The sequence below is a fragment of the Corvus cornix genome, chromosome 2 (assembly GCF_000738735.6).
Source record: "Corvus cornix cornix isolate S_Up_H32 chromosome 2, ASM73873v5, whole genome shotgun sequence".
In the NCBI taxonomy this organism is placed as follows: domain Eukaryota; kingdom Metazoa; phylum Chordata; class Aves; order Passeriformes; family Corvidae; genus Corvus; species Corvus cornix.
In genome coordinates, this window is record NC_046333.1 from 102,622,734 (window position 1) to 102,643,958 (window position 21,225).

General features: G+C 37.5%; 1 protein-coding gene across 11 annotated transcripts in view; it reads right to left on the minus strand.

Annotated features, from left to right (window-relative positions):
• Positions 1-21,225, minus strand: part of PTPRM (protein tyrosine phosphatase receptor type M) — a 453,496-nt gene that overhangs the window by 152,243 nt on the left and 280,028 nt on the right. For 6 of the 11 annotated variants that reach the window (XM_039549189.1, XM_039549188.1, XM_039549185.1 and 3 more), the window contains one exon: positions 9,250-9,382. In XM_039549189.1, the coding sequence (XP_039405123.1) occupies positions 9,250-9,382 (133 nt within the window). Of the gene's footprint in view, positions 1-1,857; positions 1,888-9,249; positions 9,383-21,225 lie in introns of all 11 variants that reach the window. The other 5 variants (XM_039549187.1, XM_039549181.1, XM_039549179.1 and 2 more) reach the window with 1 other exon arrangement.

Sequence of the window (21,225 nt, forward strand, 5' to 3'; positions counted from 1 at the left end):
TCTGGAAGAGTTAATCAACCCAAGCCACAAAGTTACTGAATTTGTACTACACCAACAAAAAGATCTTTTCTTGAAGCCACTAGGTGAGTATTTCAAATAATCCTGAGATGCCCTATTCCATCCACTACTAACAGTCTCTATGATTGCAAAACTAGGGACAAAACCCGTTTGTAAAACTTAAAGAAACCATTTCAATTCATGCATTTTCCTTTGTCTGTGGAAAAATAGAAAAAAAAGTAGAATCCAATTTCTTTGAATAATGAAACAGTGTTTAATTTAATGTTCCATTTGTTTCAATTTTGTTTTTGACTTAGCCTTGAGACATGAATCATTAAAAAATTAATTTTAATATATTTACCCATTATGGCAAGAACATACTACATGGCTTACTGTATTATATTCTTTTGACATTTTAAAGAACTACATTTAAAAGGTCCCAAACGGGAATTTTTTTTTTAAAGGCCTATTTAATGGAAAATATGTCTTTCCATCTCAGCAACAGAAACAAATTTTGGAATACTCTGTCTGTGGAAGAGCTAATTTTTTCTGACCTCCACATTAATATGCTGCTTTAAACAACAGTTAAAAAAATTGCACTACACATAAAGTGTCAAATAAGGTAATATGAATTACCAACCACATGAGCAGTTTCAATATATTGAGAAGTCTTAGAGAATTTCAGCTATGAGGTTTAAATTTTAGCTGCTGTAATTCATTTGAAGAATGGTTCTGCTTACCAAGTTTTCAAGATAGAAAACATTTAATAATTTTTCCATAAATTCTATAAATGAATGTTTGATGCTTTTTTGAAATATAAACTGAAAAAATATGTATTTAAAAGGTTAGAAGAGCAACTAGAAGAAACTTTATATTGCTTTTAAATAAAAACATTACTGAAATGTGTTCCTTTCAAGAGCATGCTACCCCCATATGTACTTAAAAACTGGTACTAAAATTTGTGTTACGCAAGTAACACCCCCACTTCTGTAACTATGTAAAAATATCTCATAGGTTCCCATAACTTTTAAATCTGAGGTTTAAAGGAAACAGACAACTACTGGACAGCTGATTTTTGCTGCTGGCCAACTGGATTATGTAAGATTAAATACATCTCATTTTGCAACTAAGCAAGACCCCTGGTACTTTGCTAATCTGTTATGTACTCCTTGTACCTGGAAAGCAAGTAAGAGTGAATAGCCTCAGAAAGGGATTCGCTGAATTCACAGAAGAACGCTTCTCATTCATCACCTGCTGACAACAGGGAACGAAGCGAGGCTTTGGGTAAATAAAGAAGCATATAATGGTATTACTAGGGACTGTACAAAACAAAAAAATTGTTACCTACTGAAAGTTATGCCTCCTCCTGCCCTCATTTTTTAGTGCTCTTTCCCTTGAAATTCACTCCAGAAATGGTAACTCCTGATGTTTATGCATGATCTTTATTCATGAAAAAGCAGTAATATGTACACAGCAACAAATGGAAATGCTTGTACATGTCTAACCAATGCTATAACTTCAACAGAACAAATGAGAAAGAAACTGCTAAATAAATTCTAAAAATAGTTATTTAGGCATGAAAATTTCTCATTGGCATGGTAGTGATATTTATACCTACTACTTCTCAATTAAGAAAATTCTTTACAAACGTTATTTAAAGGACTTTAATGCACAGTATGAGACATAAGAAACTCTTATAAAGCTAAATATTTAGTTACATTATTGACCATGTTGTTTTTATCCTGGTAAAACTTTTACAAAGTATGTTTTTATAAAGGAACTTTCAACATTAGCATTCACTACTTAGGCATGGAACAACATGGCAGAAAGTGTGTCTCTGATGACAAAGAAGTTACTTACAGGTCGTAAGTGTAGGAGTGATAGCTTCTTCTGCCATGATGGTGGAAGGATTAGGCAGTGGTGGAAAAGTTGAAATGGAAGGAAAGAAAAGTCAAATATTAATGTATGAAAAATCAAGATGAAACTGAGACCTGAACTGGTGACATAAATGAAAGGAAGCAAGAATGTGTATCTGGGCATATCATGCAATGTTTCTGGAATAGACAGGTGACATATCCAATCTCCATAACACTTTGAGCAGTACAATATATAATGCATCTCCAGCTGTTAAGTCAAACCACCTTAAGGTACACCTACTAAGTAATGTTAGATATTTAATGTATGTTTATATCTGCATACACTACACACACAAATATTCCCAATTAAAGTGCTAGACCACTTCCAATTAAATCTCAACTGCATTAGGAATAAGGATATGGAACTTCTAGCATGGTGTTAGAAGCTTAGCAATACAGAATTTCAGAATACATTTTAAGTAGCTTCTCTTCCAGTCACAGCACCGCAGAATCTTAGGCTATCCCTTTCTTCACTTAAAGCAATCAGTTTTGCCTTCGAAAGGACTTGTTTCCAGAGGGGAAGAATCAATGGTCACAGCTCTTTTAATACTTCAGCTTTTAAATACCCTTTTCAATTCAGAAGAAAAACATACTTACTGTCAGGCAAATAAAAAGTCTATCCTTGTGGGCTAAAATTGTACTGGTGGTGTTTCCCCATGTGGCAGAAATAAAAATAAGAACTGACCTTGAATTCATGTTATTCCTGCCCACATGAATGTCACAAAGAACAACTTGGGAGACCTAGCACCACCATCCTGACAAATATGGGCTCAGTCTTGCATAACCTCTTGCACAGCCAGATACTCCACCTAGATATGGTCTGTGTGAGCATGAAGCACAGAAGCCCTCCAGCTATGCTCTTCTGCTTTACATCCTTCCCTCCCTCCCTCAGTTATGGACCCACTACAAGCAGGACTGCAACCCCCCAGAAAGGGCAAGTTTCAGCCTAAATGAATTCCATATATTGACTGCAATTAAAAGAAGGCAGGAGATCTTAAAACATCTCTGAGCATAATGTCAACTTGCATTCACATGTTGGTAAGATAAAAGACAGAAAGGAACCATGTAGGCATTTGTAATTTTTACAGCACATGCATACAGCCCTTTGACTACAGAGGAAACATGTAAACAGGCCTTGCAAAGGACTATAACTAACGTTAACTTGCCTCTGGCTACACGCTTCAGGCATCCCTTTGAAAACCAGGCTTTCATCAAATTTTCTCTCTCATCTTCTTTGTGTGAAGATGCCGTTAGAAATATTTCCCAGTTTTTATTCCCATTTTTCTGATGCAAACAGTATTGTTCAAACACAAGAGGCTACACACAGAATATTTAATCACATGGCACATGTGGAAAATGTATACCTGCTAAAGTTGAGTTTTAAAAGATATCTAAGACTAGAGTGAGGGGCAAGCTGTGACAGTTGTAAGCTTCTTCCACCAGCACATAGCCTGTTGCATTCATTCGGGAGCATGGGATCAGGTCCTATCAAAGCACTTACCTGCACTACTAGCAAGGGGTTGTTTTCTAGTTCAGTCATATTTCCCCCTACCTTCCTTTTCAAAATTACTCTTTCTCTCACTTTGATTTAGAATCTCATGACACTGCCAACCCTGTTTCTTGCCATATGTTGCCATGAGAGAGATTTAATGTAATTAGCACAAATGTTCCCATACTTCTAAAAGATGTATAATAATTTGAGAAACAACAATAAATACAATTAATCAGTGAAGCACTGTCTGTACTTATATGCAGAATTCTGCCAAATTTGTTATAGAGATAAATTATTCCTTATGAAAAAATGCTGAAAATCCAGGAGCTTTAATTTGTGTAAATGTTCCATTAAGAATTTGTGTAAGATGAGAAAAATTGGAAGTCTCAAGCTCCAGCTATTTTTATATTGCTACAGTTGTGAGATTTTGCATATAAAAGTCCTTGTAAAAGAGCACCAAGGTTTTGACTCTCAAGAATACCATACACTGAAAGAAACAGGTAAAAAGAATACATTAAAGTCCTGCAGTAACAGAAAGTTTTAAAATTGCAAGGCTGAATGGATTTAGCTTTTTTAAGAAATATGGACAAGTTCCATTTTTCCTCCTACATAATATAAACAAACTTAAATTTCTATGTATGAAAAGTCTTCTTCTCTGAAAAAGACTGATGAAAAGATTTTGGCCAACTTGGGCCAAATTTTCTTATGATCATGGCTCTTCAGTCACTTCCCAGTAGTGAGGTTATTTTATGTCAATAAACTTTTTCTGCATATAGTGACAATGTTCAGCACTTTTAACTCCTTTAGGACTGAAGACATAACTTAATTTCATGAATACCACTTGTAGAATAAGGACCCACAATAAAATTTACCAAAACCAGCACAGGAGGCTGGCTGCAGGAGGACTGACCCATCAGAGTGGAAACTTCTGGAACTGTGTCATTACCACTGTGTTTTCTTTCATCATCTCTCTTTTGTAGTTTGCCTACAGGGAAAAATAAGGTTCAGGGAGAGGAGGCTGGAATTTTCCTTCAGTCTTATTATCTTCATTTTCTATCCTAAGTGCTTGAAATTGTTGGCAAAGGTGTATGTATAACTGAACAGCCTGATTTTCTATCAGGGAATAGGAACAATGCATTCCCAGCTCAGCTCCACTGAGTGCAAAAACCTTCCTTATCCACTGCCAAGAACCAGGGTCTCTGACTTAAACAGATGCCACAATTACATATATTAGAAACTCATGGAAAGCTCAGGCACAGAGACAGATGAAAACAGAAACTAAAAGCAGGCAAAACAAAATAACATTTTTTATGATCACAAAAGCTCCATTCTACAACTGAAGCAGAAGCCAATGGAATAAAATTTTAATAACTGCTTCCTTACTGCACTCCCACTGCAGCAACAAGATGGCAGCCCCGACAGAAGCAGCTGCCCTAAAGACATATAAGAGGCTTTTAAGCAAATGTCAGACCATTAACTTACCAACTTATGCAAATTTAAAAAATTTAACTTAAATACAATATAAAGAAAAAAAGAGGAAAGGAGAAAATAAAGCAGTAAGAGTCTGATTTATGCACGTCTTGATTTAATTGCTGTTGTTTTTCCAAAGATTGTAGCAACAGTACTCTCATTTTCACTGCTCCACTTTAAGTTGACCAAAAGATGAAGTTACTTGGTGCATTCTTTATTTTTCATGTTTTTATGAAATCCTATGCAAGTACATCAAAGACTGAGCCTTGCCCATCAAGGGCCTTGCCTAAGATTTAACATGCAGGATCAGATTCAAAATACACTTTATTGTGGATCAATATTGTGGAAACACATGTACTGTTTTCATCTAACTTTGTGTTAATTCTTATGTGAGAGATACAAAGCACATCTGAGGAGAGGAAAGCCTATTGGCATTATTCTAGCTTCACAGAGTAGAATCATCTCATTGATATGACCATACTGGTGTTAGGAATAGCTTGCAGGTTCCTAGACTATATTATACGACACCTTTATGCAGGAATGCTAATGGATAAAGAAAAGATAGAACAGAATGGATAAAGAACTATGAACAACCAAATGGAGAGAAAACCAGGAAAGCACTAACAGGCTGCCCCTGACCCATGTGACAAGTTTACAAATTTTGTTTACTTCAGTCAAAAGCTGAGTGTCCATACAGAAAATGCTTCAGTGCCCACGATGCTTCTATCCTCACTAGTGAATGCAAACCATGCACTGAATTGCTAGGTCACCTAATCTCTCTGTGACCTGGTTTATGACATAACTACTTCAGAAGACTGTTACATAGTAAAATTAATAATGCTGCCTAATGAGTATTAATATTTGCAGAACTTCTCTGTTGGGAATTATTAAAGGATCAGGGACATGGATCATTGATAGAATTATGGGATCAATAAAAGAACTATACAAGCAATAGGCCTGGAAACAAAAGGCCTGTGTGTGAGAAAAACTCTCCATGAGAAAAATCTCTGTGAGAACCAAGCTGGGAACAAGAAGGGAGTTTTGAGAAGGTACATCTGTGTAGATAAGACCGAGAGAGAAGGAAGGTAAACTCTGAATTCCTTTAATCATAACATAACTGTAGAAGCTTGCCAATGTAAGTCCAATTAGGGAGAAGTAGAAATGTGCTTTGATAAGCTTTAAGCCACTTAAGAGTTAACAAGCTGGTATACTATGTAAGTGCCTTTGGATTGCTAATAAACGGAGTTTTGCTCTTATCAACCATATTGGTTTGGACTGAATTCCTCCCCCCGTCGGAGTCCCCGGGCCTCTCTTCTTTTTACAATTCCAACACTTCTCTATCTACTGCTTTGATAGTGGCCATATCCAAAGCATGCCTATGCTGCACTGAAAACCTTGCATGTTGGTCTTCTCTGCTTGGCTACAGAATTAGAAGTTCAAGAGACTGATCTGTGAAAATCTGTGGTGCCTGGCACCAATCAAGCAAAGAACAGTTGTTGAATGAAATGAGGTGGCTATGTAAAGAATATGTTGGACAAAGTCATGGTTATCACATAAGTGAAACTGCTTTCCAAATCTCTTGACAATGGAAATAAATGGTTTGAAATTAAGTTTATTAAGCACTGTGAAGCCCCAGAGACAGAGTAAGTTTCATCTACTGGTGCAATCTGGAGATGAAGTACACAAGACCCTTTTCTTTGGAAGAATGAGTAACACATAGTATTTGCTTTGGGATATGCCTTGGGATAGTGGAATGTGAATGGGATATTGCTGTAGCCAACTCCAAACAGGACAAGTTTCAGAGCACGTAGACTCAGCACAGTGAAACTCACCATTGTAGCCCAGAGAGTCTGCACATAAATAGTGCAGAGAACAACGTGGTTCTCAGCGGAAAGGTGCCACTGGATTACAAGGTGCTATTTTATTTTTCACTCAGATCCTTACGCCAGTAAAGCTCCTGATAAAGTAAATGAAATGAAATGATCAAGTGCAGAAGTCAAACGACACACTGGCTTGATAAGATTGTTTCCCAAAGCAGCACCTAAAATATCGCAGAACTGCAAAACCACTACAGTCACACTAAGCTTGTGGCATGATTTATACATTTTCCTCAAATGCATAATGTAGACCTGGTAACTGAACCAAGGTGAAACCATAGGGGCCCTCAGCAGCCTAGTGAATTAATGCACTGATAACAATCTATTGAATAATCTGTTCATCTTCTGCTTAAGTCATGAGTGTAATTGTATTCAAGATCTTCTATGCTACAGCAGATGCTTTAGAGGCTTGGGACACAATATACCCACTCCCGAAACTCTCATTAAAGCCTAGTCACATCCTGTTACACAAATGAACCATTCTTACTTTTTAATATTTGCTTCAACTCACTTCAGTTTGTTTTGTTCAAGGCTGCGGCATCATTCTGGGATATGTTTAAGTTATTGGTATCATTCTTTCTGTACTACACAATGAAATTGTATGCATTTGGCAACAAGAGCTCCTGGACCTGTATTTTCAGTAGTTCCATCTCTGCCACCAGCAGATTTATTCCAAAAACCAAGGAAGATCACGTAACACACTTTTTCTCTAACAACAGAATTACTATGAATAATAATTACTCTACTGTGGTAGACAGAAGGAATCAAGTATCCTTCTGCATTAATGCAAACACTTAGAATCTGAGCCCTCCTGCCTCTAACAATTAGATTATCAAAGAGTTTTTCTCCAGAGAATTAAGCAGGAGCTGGCATAGCATCCATTTAGCCAGAGACCCAGACACCTTATTCACTTTGAAACTATTTGGATCATTTTGCAATGCTCTCCCTTCAAGATTAAGAATAACTTGTCTCCCTTGGGTGAATACATTCTACCTTTGGCAGAAGCACTTAAGGAGAGGCTCAGAACTGGAACAGAGAGAATGATGAATGCTGGTCAGGAATTGTGTGAAGAAGGATTGGCTAGAAAAATTCAAGAAGCCTTCCTCCCTGCATGCCAAGTGCTATGTCTGGCCCTAGGGAGGAGTTTGGCTGTTCTACTGTTAAAATTGAAGGTATGAATGATGCAAGAAATCAGAAGTGTGAAGAAAAAAGTACTGCAAAGTCAGAACAGATTTCAACTCTGCTACACTGTACTTTATTGAGCAGACTTGGTTACTGGGTCAATTCCATTGCCCCAGTCAGACTCACCCTGGGGCTTAAGTCTCAGTCTCTTCTGTATGGCAGCTTTTGAGTCCTTTACATACCTCTTGTCATGACCTAGCCCCCAGCCCTGGCCACAGCTCACCTTTCTCTTCATAGATCCCTTCTAACTCATGGCCCTGCTTCTGTCTTCAATGAGAGTGAAAAGCAGCTACTTCTGTAGCCTGCCCTGAGGCACTGTCAGACAGCTGCCTCCTTTGCTGTGCACCTCCACTGCTCAAATGCTGGAAGAAATTCGGGCAGCTCAGGGGTTTGGACTATCTCAGAGCTGCCAAACTAGTTAACATACAATTAAACCACACAGGGTTGGGATGAGCCAAATCAGGCCAGGATTGCTCTCAAAGAAAAAAAGGGGATAATAAAAGGGGAATAGCAAGGAGGCAAGGGATTATGGGACACAGTAAGGAGACTGTGGCAAAAGTGGAAGGAGAATTTGTCACTCAGCTCCTTTACTCAGCACTCGCACATTCCCAACCCCACCTCTAACAGCTGCAAAGCTCACATTGCTCAGGATACAACCTAAAACGTTCATTCTATTTGCTAATTAATTTCTCCCATCCTAGACTAAGCTTCTAAGATCATATGGGGTTTTTTCTTATCTATGCCATCTCCCTGGCTGTACTTCTCCTGTTTCTATTTTATCTCTTACAGTGTTGAGAAAGGCAAACAGTTTTAAAAGCCTTACACTTCTAATAATGCAGCAGTTTTCAAATGATATTCAAAGCAAAACAATCTCAGTGCGGGAGTGTGGTGAACCAGCATTTGGAAACATTCAGCACCACTGTAACATTTTCCTTTGTTTTCAGGGAATGAAGTTCATGCAGAACAATACAGACCTCATTTTTAGCACAAATTACCTTAGCTCTAGCTCCTGTTTGACTAAGGATTTCTTTCACATGCAAGAATGAAACTACATCTAGCTTCCAGCTGATGTTGAATAGGGTAGAGACTCACACAGGACAAGATACTCTCCCATTATTAAGAGTCCATCATGCAGTACTGATGTAGTAAGTGTTAGAATCATTAACCTCAAGTTGTTATATATAAAACAAAGACACAAACATTAATCCTCTGTGGGCACGAAGGTGGCTGGATACTTTTACCAACATCAAACTGAGTACTGCCACAGGAGATGCAATACGAATATGGACATAGAAAACACCCACTAATTGCTCACCTCTTCTTCATTACCAGCACGACCCCCAAAAATATAATGACGAACAGCAAGATGCCTGCAATGACTCCAGCAATTTTAACAGTATGGTCCGTCTGCTTCTCAGGCTCCGGGTCCGGTTTTCGAGTGGCAGCCCCTATGGAATCAATAAAAGAAAAAGAGGAATGAGAAAAAGAATAAAACTGTTCTTCAAAGAATAGAGGTGTTACTCTTTTGATGTTTATACACTTAACCTACTAATGTCACTAATCTTATCCAGGGCCAACAGATATCAATGCTTGGTCTTTTAAGAGAAAATCCTGCTTTCATGTGCGTTGCTGGGAACATAATTTTTCATATTTTTCTAAGACATTTTGCAGGACCACAATACAGGTGGGATACCACTGCCAGCCCTGACCCTCTATAGGTGCCTCTTCACAGATTCACAAATTTCTGTATTTTTATTATCTGTGCGAGCTCCCTTTTCTTTCTTCCATTTAGAAACTTGCTAACAACACAATAACTATACTAAGCCTTTATCCAAATTTGATTTGCTGGAACATTTTCCTCAATTATTTTTCATAAATGAAGCTGTAATTCCGTAACATATTAGCTTAAACACCTGGAAAAGTGAGATAAGCTCATTTACCATGCATTTTACCCACAATTGTTTTTTAACACAATAGACTTTTTTTTTGCCTTTGGAAATCTAAATCTAGGTCACATCTGGTAGGAAAAAAGACTCCTTCTAAGCAATTTATTCACAAAGTGGGAAGCAGCTGATGATCACACCACTGGCACCTACATTTAATATCTGTTTAAATGAGATAACCAGTGCCTTACAGCAGCTACTGTCTTAGCTCCTCCAGCTTCTCCATTTTAAAAAAATAACATCATTTGTACTGTTTACTGTATAATGTGATGGAACGTCAAATCCATGTCTGATGAAATATCCATTTTCCCTACTAAATGAGTTCAGGATGAAAAACGTTAAGGAAGCAACATTCAATTCACTAAGCTGATTTTATTTTTTTATGGACTTCCATTTTTTTTTTAAAACCAAAGCACGTCAGCATTCATCATTTGAGGCACCATGCCATAAAGTGGACACAAGGATTTATGGATTGCTTTTCTGCTATAGCTTTTTTGGGAAAGGAGAAGGAAGAGTAAAGCCTAAGTGAAGTGTAATATTTTAAGACCACATTCTTATATCACTGTCTGGGTTTCAGAGAGGATTCTGATAGCACCAACTATATTTTACTTGTTTCTCACTTTCTCTTTCTGGAAAGACAGCAAACTAATGGTCAATTTACATGAAGAAATATTTTCTGAAAAGTACAATGAAAACATTTCCAATATTTCTTCTCAATTTTAACCAGGATATTCTAGGATGGAGAGTACTTCTGAATGCCCACAGCTACACTTTTGGCCTACATCTTCAAAACTCCTTGCCAGGAGGAATGCCAGAAAAACCTGCCAGAAAAGGTAATAACCATTAATCAAAACGTATCTAGAGCTAACTGCAGGAACCAGGTTCTTTGGAAAATTCTGGCCAAGGTACTTTGCATGAGTGATAAATCAAAGATGATGTGCTGCCTCTTCCTGTACCCAGTCCCACAAGAATATCAGTTTGATAAAAATACACACATACTGTTCCGAATTGGTAAAATCCTTTCTTTGTATGAATAAAGACAAAAATCTGACTTTGTATTTTCTTCAATACAGATTCATAAAATTCTGTTATAAACTGTCCTATTTTTATTTTCCTGTATCATATACAAATAATATAGCTAAATTCTATATTGCTGTACTCTTCACAGCACTCAAAACTGCAGTAGATATTTAGAAGACATCTAGAGCATGTTTGTGCAAAAAGCAGCTGTTGAGCTGAACTTGGCCAACAGGAAGCAGTGAATCAAGTATGATGCAAATTGTAAGATTTATGAAGGACTCCAAAGTTCTCTTTTAAATCTAAAACCCAAGCAAGAAAGAATGTTAAGTCAAGAGCAAGTAGTATCTTTTTAGATGCAGGTTCTCAGACTGGTTCCTTCCAAAGCCTATCCTTAACTATCACCTTCAGGCTACCCCACCCCATTGGAATACTCATCAGTAATGACTTGTTAAAAACAATTTCTGCCTTATGGTTTCATTCGTCTCGTTAAGGCTCCCAGAGTTAGTTTTGGGAATATGAGTGCTTAACAGTGAAATTAAGTAAAGGCAACCATTCACAGTACTATCCAATGTGATCTATCTCAGTGCCATGTCTCTCTTCAGCAGCTCATGGTCCTCAGTTCAGTGGAACCAGCTACACTTACACTACACAGAGGAGATAATAGCAAAATCGTATTCAAAGCACACACGTTTTCTGCATATGACGGAGCACAGCTTCCATGAAATGCCTTCCATGACACAAAGCATTATCCTCTTGGGAGTCATGGACAAGCTGGCAAATCCACCACTAACACAAAATCTGCAAAGGCTACACAGGAAGCAGCACAGAGCCTAACATCAGGACAAACTCCCATATTGCATCATTTATTGATTATCAACTGAGGAACCATCTCAAATTGTCTATGGAAAGAACTGTAATGCCACTTGGAGTTAAAAATAGGATAAAGTTTCCCACAGTGATGAACTCAGCTGTACTCACAATAGAGGTCGTCTTAAACTGGAAGCATGATGCCTAACAAGCCTTTTAAAAACTCCTATCATTAATTATTATAAAATAATATTGGCATTATCTCAATTCTCCTTTATTTCCATTCAGCTGACATGAATGGAATTTTATTTGCTGACAAAATGTTGCTTCATTCTTGGTGCTAATGGTTTCCAGAATCCATTTGGGCAAATGAAAAGAACTTTCCACCTTTCACCTTTCTTGAACATTCCTTGAGTCTTTTAGTATTAGAAATTTGGGATTAACTTTCTGCATTTTATTTAATGCCACTTATTCCTTTAACATACCTCAGTTTTTCTACAACTGGATTTTAGAAATTTGCTGTTTCTAATCCACTCTTCATCCCCCTTAGCATTGTTTGCTTTTATTTCAGCATCAGATGGACACTGAAAGCTTTTTACAGTGCATTGTTTACAGTGAAACATGCATCCCTTTCTTCAGTGCAATGTTCAGATTTGAACCCTTTACAAATTAAAAGCCATTCAAATTTACATTTTAGCATTTATCAAGACTGAAATTTGAGTTAGTACTACCACTTCATTCAGTTTGCTTTTGTCCCACTGAAATTCTTCATAGTCCTATGTGAATTTTGCTAACTCATACCATCTAGCATCGTAATCAAGAGCTGCTGCCCCAACACTGACTCTTCCATGCATTTAATAAACATACCACACAGCATTTAATATTAAATCCTAAAGTGCATTAGCTATGACAAGCAGTGTCACTTTACCTCTGCCTGGTTTCTGTCTGACAGGTAGATGTTGATGGAGTGGTATTTGCCTCTCACCTCATAATTACCAGCTAACTGACTTTTAACCCATATCCACACAGGCAATTGCACTGGCACCATGGAGAGAAGGGTGCTAAGGGGATCAAGACAACTTTGGGCAAGTTCTGAAATTCATTTTGCCTCCTGATAAACTGCAGTGTCCATTTGTGCATTTGGTTTTGTCTCTATGTTTTTAAGAGAGATTTGGAAAAGTACTACTGCAAGCCTAAAAAAAAAACGTGCTGTGATTTCTCTTTTACTCTGCTGTAGTGACAGATGCTAAAAATATTGAGTGAAATGTAATCTTTCATTACAGAAACAGTGTTACCTATACACTATTTTATCATGATGATCAAGTCTCGGTGTTTTATTTCTTTATTTTATTATTGTTGTTTCAACCACTTTGTCTGACACAGTAATTTTTCATTTCCTTGATTGCCCTAGAGCCTTTAAGAATATATAGCTACGAGACTAATTCTGTGTTTCCAGTAAAACATCTGTATTTAATGAAAACAGGTCTTTAAGTTAATGCCAACAACTGAGCTATGCCCACTGCAACACTGGATTCAATGATTCATTTGGATCTTTTTGTTCATTTTACTTTTAAGATTTTGATTCTACCCTTGAATACAGACAACTGACTTCAAGCCTTGCACAATAACCTCACTTCTGTTTTCTAAGACTATCTAGGCTAGTGGAGCTTCAGGAATCAAGGCCAAACTGACACACGCATTGTGATGAACCTCTCAAATGACAATAGGTCACTAAAGAGCAGTGAGTGCAGCACAGCTCAAGGGAACTGCTTAGAAAATGAAAGGATAAGGAGATGTTTCCTGCTAGTTTAAAAAAGATTAAGGTGCTGACTTCGGAGAATCTTTCTTGATGAAAACAAACTAGACTGCTTCCTGCCAGAAGTGAAAAACAGAGATACACTTATAGATAAACCCTAAGGGGCTGCAAAACCCAGCAAAGTATTTCCCCAAGCTTCCTGTGCTGAATACAGTGGAAGACAGTAACATTGCTTGGTTCCACACCCTTAGATATTTACCTTTCTAGTAATTTTCAGAAACTACAATTTCCCTTTACTGACTGATTTCCCATTCTTTGTGGCCCTCCCAACAGTAGCATTTCAAATGTGAAATACCTTTTTTTCCCTTCACTTAGAAAGAATGGCATTTAGCTGGCCTGACATGACTTTTCCACATAGATTCCATTTTGTTCCCTACTTTGAAAGCCCCAGTGATAATATTTTTAAGTAGTACCTACAAAACATCTGAAGATAGTATTTCACTTTTTTACTCTCAGACCTATTCCATTAACTTTTTCTTAATATTGGAATCTCCTCTGAAGTTTAGTCATTACTCTGACAGTTCATGGCATCTTACTTCCTCTTCAGAATGAGAACTGAATTATATTCTAGTTGCTAATATTTAGTGTCTGCCAGAGTTTGAATTCTTAAATGACTTTGTGCAGCTAAATTTCTATTTCCACACAATGGGTTAGAAGACTAGGTAAAAAAAATCCCTCCTCTCTCTTTGAAGAATTTCTAGCTCTGCCACTTCCTTTGGTGGAAAATTTCCCTTTCCTTTCTCACTCAGAAGGCACAAGTATCATGTTATCATCAACCTCAAAACTTCATAAAGAATAATCTCTTGTAGGTAGCTTATGGATAGAAAAGGGTGCAACAGAACTACTTTTCACTAAAATGAAAGCTAAGCTGAAGGAACTATGTAAGCAAAATAATCATTCTTTTTACCTTATATGCAACCACGATTGTTTTTCAAGAACAATGAAAATGTTTTCCAGTAAAAGAAATGGACCTCTACCAAACTGAATAAACTCTCTCCTTCTCTCTTTGTAAATGAACGTTTGGACTTGCTTTTCAGTATTTCTTTCCCCCAAAAAATGTACTTAGAAATGACTGACCATTTTACAGAATAGAATGACCAATAAAATAACATTGGCTCAACAGTCTAGGAGCTGCTGGTTGTACTTACAAAGAGGGGGGTAAGATTAAAGCTGTTACTAGTAAAACTAGCTAAAGATTGTTTTGTCTAAAGCAGTCTTTAGAAATGCAGATGTTTCTTCTTCTATTTGAGTCAACAAATAATCCCTTCCATTACTTAGCTAGACCAGTTTCATTTTATTTCTCCCACTCCAGGCTGACCATAGTTCCTGCCTTTTGTACTTCCTTTCTGTAGCTTTACACTCTCAAAAGGTACTTGGTTGGTAAGACACTTGCAAGCCTTTCCAACTGCATTTCATCCACAGGTATTCCAGTGACTGATGTAATAGCTAACCTTACAAGGCTTTAAAGTAACAATACAGTTAGTTCAGATCATCTTATTTTCCAGTCAAACTTGAAATTAACTTTTGAGTTAGTAACTACCCTGTGATTTTTTTTATGCAGGCAGTGAGATTCAACTATCACATCTCAGCACCTACTTTTGAGTTATTTCATAGAGTGAGTCAGGAAAATGAAACATTATATCCCTGTGTGACAGTTGCACTGTGATTAGGTGGCAGAAATCATGCAAAATGGTGCAAGGCAGAAGGGAGGCAGAGAGATATGATGCTTCCTCGGAACACCCATCACTAGGATCCTATTGTCCCTGCCACAAAGCGAGAAGACTGAAAAGATCAGAGAACTTGGCTTTAAAGACTCTGACCACGCTCTCCAAGGACAACATGAATTACAGAGGCTACTATCATTATTACTCTCTATTATTTGTATGATAGTAGGAGCTAGAAGCTGTAAATCAGACTGGGAGCCCCACTGTGCTAAGAACAGAGCAGGCACACAGCTAGGCAATCTTTGCCACTAGAAGCACACTACCTAGCTGAGCTAGGCTGTAATAGGCAGGTGTAGCAATCACAGGGGGAAGGGGGAGGCAAAAATCCCTAAGAAGATGCATTTGCAACACCCAAATAATTCTATCCTTCTTGCTCTTTTAGCTAGCTGGCATCACTCAGCATTTTCAGTTAGTGCCACAGTAAAAACAGATCTTCCGGAGTGATTTGAGGGACAGACTTTTTGTTTTTATTGATAATGTTGTTTGGGGTGTTTCAAGGAAGAAAGCAACACAGAAGTTCATAAACATAAAGGTAGGAAAAGCAGAGTTGCCAAAGTAAAGGGCTGGGATAAAAGGCAGTATGACAAAGTAAGGAAAAACACTAATATGTCTGAGCTAGTATGAAAAGAGATGCTCCACAAAGGTAGGTCCTTATAAATGTCAAATGACCAACAGGAAACACAATCCTGTATTACAAACTGCAAAACACACTGCAACAGGGCAGCAGTACAAAATGTCCTGTTTCCTCCAGAAACTTCCTCAGCATTTCTCCCCCCATCTCACCCATGGCTGCAGAAAATGGTACCCTCATTTATAAATCTGCAGCAGCAGCATTACTGATGCTGAGAGAGACAAGCCAGTCCGACGCTTTTATTTGAGTTTCAAGTTCATTCCAGATGCCAGGATTTGAGCCTGTCTTGGAAAAGGCCCAAAACACATACAGATCTGTAGATGAAATGAATTACCACCCCAGCTCTTCTGTTTATACTGTAAGTGACTGGCATTCAGTCCTCATCTGCTAGCCAGCATGTATTCTGCTAACAAAGTCTTTGTTTAATTACTCCTGGTAGAACTCCAGCTAGGAGAGTTCGTTCTCCCTTGCCATCCTCATTGTTAGCTTTCCAATCAGTGCTCCTCGTTCTCCTTCAAAAATGCAGGTTTTTGTCCATATGGTAGAAGTTACAAGGTGTTGTTGGGTAGGGTACACTTTGTGCCAGAAGGTGGTTTTGATCAGCATTTTTTCAGTTTTCTCTCTCTACCCCATGTCTTGAATATATTAGTTTTGCAAATGTCGCAAGAGCAAGGTCTGTTTACTTCTCTTTCTACGTATCTTTTCCTTTCTGTTCCTGGTTTCTTTTGGAAATGCTCATGTATAAACTGCTTTTCCTACATGGCAGAGACTATGTTTTCCTCCTGTTTTGCTAAGCATAGGAGCCATTTAAGTGTTGAAATCAACATAGCCTGATTTTCCCTCCTATGATGTGCTCACCAACCTATTTTTTTAAAGTCTGGGAAAGAGGGCAAGCAGCACTTACATTTTAGCAGGAGAGTATTTTCTTTGCAATTTATGATCATTGTCACAATACATAACTGCTACGTACAGATCCTCTTAAAAAAAGTTTTCTGTACTTCCATAGGATAACCATGTTGATTTGGTATATTTCTTATTTGGTGATTTTTTAAATGCAGCAAAAAACCAGACTTGTTAGAAGGTCTGTGGCAAGAAGGGAGTATCAAAATAAGGCTCTGCCATGTAACAATAGTTATGAATTATTAATTTTGTTTGTGATATTCTTTAGGAAAATGTAAATATACATGACAAAGAACTGCATGAAAAGACATGCAAAGAACTACTTCACTGATGAATACAACTCATTTAACTGACTATCAAATGAACTGTGTCTCTCACTGGTGGATGATTCATGTTGGTGCATGTGAGCAGAAAGACTTTTTTGGTTAAACATCAGCATTTCTGGTTGTCAGGAGTAACAGCATACTTTACATAACATGCCCAAAACAAATGAAGTTCCCAGTTTGGCACGTATCTTTTGGTCTCATCCCAATCTATTTTTAACAGGATTTTAATCCAGACTATTTAGACTGGATTTTTTCTGGAGACTGTGGTTTTTTTTAAAAAAAGACTTAAAAAAAGCAAGCAAGTCTTGATGAACAGCTTATTTCCTCCTTTGAAACGAAGCCACCAACCTTTCTGCTAGCCCTTCTTTGCCTTTTTCTTTTAATCAAAGAAATTTAAATAATTAAAATTCATAAAAATTTTCCTCTCTAGTGGGCACCCAAGGAGTTGGAAGACCTTATTTATTCTGGAAAAAAGTGTAATCCCTCACACTTTAATAGCACTGAGATCATTAAGGGATGTTTAAAGCACACTCAATAGCTATACCACAACCAGAAATTATTAACAAGTTCTGAATATACAGACACAGTGTATCTCCTTCTTGGAAATAATTTACTAAGAAAAAAATATATGAAGTCTTTGGAACTTTAAGCTTTCAAATGGCCCAAAAGGGTACTCCCACACACTTCAGTCTATTTTGTGAAGGAAAAAGGGTGGTTACATATTTATAAGTATTCACTATCTCTGGCCAAAGAAGCAGCCACAGTAGTGCACATCACAGACCTCTACGCCAAAACAGGGAAAATTCATGGCAGTGTATCTGAAAACAGACTCCACCACTGAAATAAAAGCTAAAGTCCTCCTGACTTCCGTGGAGAGATGAAACTGGGCTTCTTTACCAATTACCCTCTCTGACTACACAAACACAACAATGGCCAAATATGATGAGACACAAATTTCTAATCAAGGTTGACTGAGCAGTAATGAGAATATACTTGTATCAAATTAGCTGTATGCATGTGGGTCTCATACTGAATAAGGATGAAGAGGTCTGAGAAAAGAGGCTGAAAAGTTTCGACGAGTGTTGAAACTTTAGGTGTCTCCGTACTTTGAAATACATGGCTTGTTCTCAGCTGATGCTCTGTGAAACAGGCCCCACTTCAAGGCATTGGAAGTGCAATTGCATCTTATAGCCCTGACTTCTGTGAAAAAGAAGTCAAAGAGGTACATAACGTACAACAAGGGTAGCCTTTAGACCTAAACCATTTGATTTTATGGTTTTTGACACAACCTCGAACCAACAGTACTCAGAGTAGAAGAGTAACTCCCTCAAATCAGCTCTAAGGAAATGAAAGCAGACAGTCCAGACTGTCCACACATAACACATCTTCTAAACAAGTCAGCACCACTTTCAGGCCATCCCTAAAGAAGTGGACAATTTATCATCAACCCCACCAAGGATATTTGAGTTTCATCTATTGCTGAAGGAGACTTCTCGTTGACTCTTGTGCTTTCAACACCAGATCTACTCCTGAAAGTATACTGAGGCGTGACAAGAAATACCAGACGTCACTGAAAATTCATTTCAGCTATTTCTGAGAAACAGGAAAGATATGAAGCCTGAAGAGGACTCTGTCCTCTTCAGGGGAGATAAAATGTGGTTTTCTAGTACTCAACTGGCTTCCACCAAGCAGGGAAGACACTAAATCAGATCACTGTAATGTTTCTGGAACTGACCTACTTAGGGTGAAACTCAGCTACAGAACTAGATGCTTTTGTCCTGGACAAACGCAGCTGTTTTATTTTTCATCCCTGAATGCAAGGGATCCCATCCAGCACAGGAACAAAGCAACCTGAAGCTATGGGTAAGAAGCAGTAGAATGGGGTATCACCCTCTGATATTGCCGTCAGCCAAGGACTTGAGCAGAAGAACACTAATGAACAAATGGAAAGTCAGTGAAGGCATGGGTTACTTTGCCGTTAGGAGGAGGGGGGCAGAGGATAATGCAGTATCCCTGTGGGAGGTCTGAACACCCATGGATGTTTTGGCCTGTGCTGCCACTGGCTCACAGATGAGGTTGACATTCCTGGTGACTTCTACTACCAGCCTCCCTTCACACTGTAATCCTTATGAAGGACTCTCCAGAAGTCCTTCAAAAACAATCACACTTGGAATTTACTTATCATTGCTCACTATCCACATATTTTCTTGAAAGAAAGCAAAACATAGCTCATTCTACTAAGAAATAAATGGAATTATACGTGTAATGATGCATGCAGAAATAGAAAAATATGTTTGTGATAAATTTATAAAAAGTAGGAAAAAAGACATGACTTTTTTCTTTTAAAGCATTTTTTAAAGCATTTCAGTCAACACTGTTTTGGGGCAGGAAGGTTGGCTAGAGGAACTGGAAAGGAGAATCAGCACAACAAAGGGAAAATAATCACAGAATTCTGCATCTGTCTTTGTGCCAATACAGTGTAGCAGTTCTTCTGTTCACATTTCAGAAATGTCTACAGTATTGCCATTAAAAAACCTAGTCAGACTGAAATAATGTTGAATGCACGGATATTCTACTACAGGGACAAGAACAGACTAGGCCTCCTCTGAGTAGCTATCACTGAATTACATTTTATTTTTCATACATTGCCTGGAGGTTTTACGGGTTAAAGGAAAACCTCCACTTGTCCTATTTGATTAAGAATGCCTCAAACAGTCATTTTTATCATCAGCTCTTTTCACTTTTAATTATTGACACATTTGCTCATAACCAGAAGTGGTCTAATTCAATGACAGCACACTGAAAAGTGCAATTATTTTGCTTCAAAAAGGTTTATAGAATACTTTGTTTGCTTCTGACCAACTAGAATTTACTATTTTTCCTCTGTTTCACTTTGTGCTTCCAATATGAACTCAAAAGATGAAACAGAACCTGACAGTACTTATTTCTCCTCTTGACAGCTTAAAACCATACAAGACACCAACTTCTGCTCACTTTTATGGAAAACTTTCATTTACACGGGAATTTTCTATGTACACAAAAACTTCTTAGTGCTCAGTACTAACAGAAAATCAGATGAAGGGAAGAAAATGAAAATTAAATTTTTTGAAAAATAGACTTGAAAACGGACAGATATACCTGAATGCCTTTCTCAGAGCTCTAAAATCATTGGTTCTTGTAGTCAAACTCCCATTACAGCAGAAAAGAATATTTTCTGTTCTGAAACAGAAATTTTCTGTTTTGAAACGTCTGAAGAGAGAGGTGTTAAAGACTCATCAGTAACTACAGTTGTGGCTTACAGTGTTGAATTGTTACTACAAGGAGACAAATGTGGCCTAGATATTTATTAAGATTTCAGTTATTTCAAGGAATCTGAATTGCTGAAACATTATTTTACCCAAGACAGTATGTTCTGTAACTTTTGCTTAAAGTTGACAGTATTACTCTCCTCTCTGCTGCACTGCTCTATTTAACTGTCATACATTTGAATTTTCACCTGTACATTAAAACAGAGGCAATCCATGTAATATTGCCTTAAATATTTGTTAAACTCTCTGGCGGTACAAACACCAGATTTGCGGATTCCAAGAACTATAGGTTATTTTACCCACAACTGGTGCCATATTTTATTTCAACTTAAAATTCTAATTGCTTAGTCTTTTATGAATACAGTCAATAACTACAGAAACATTGAAATTCACAGGGTTTTTTAGTTACTAATTATATCTCTGAGTTTCTTTGTCCTCCCTTGTCTCTCCTTAATTTTTCATTGTGGTACATACAAAACATGTTCTGCTTCAAATGTAAAAATGAGAGCTGTATTTTTTTTATACAGAAATGAAATAACACACTATATGACACCTATGCTCTAAAAAATACCTATTGGTATTTTCGCTTTGTTTTAGGTTTTCTGCTTCTCTGTACATTGCTGATGTTGAAACATTTTGAAGTAGATGTAATATTGACCAGTACTACACAGATGGCAGAGATTCCTTCAGTTTGTGAAGAATTTATCCTGGTCATTTCATTCATATCATTACTTTCATGACTGGGTTTTATGTTTCCATTCTCTGTAATGAGATTAAGAAAAGTACCCTCTCCCTCCAGACCAACCTCAAACAGCG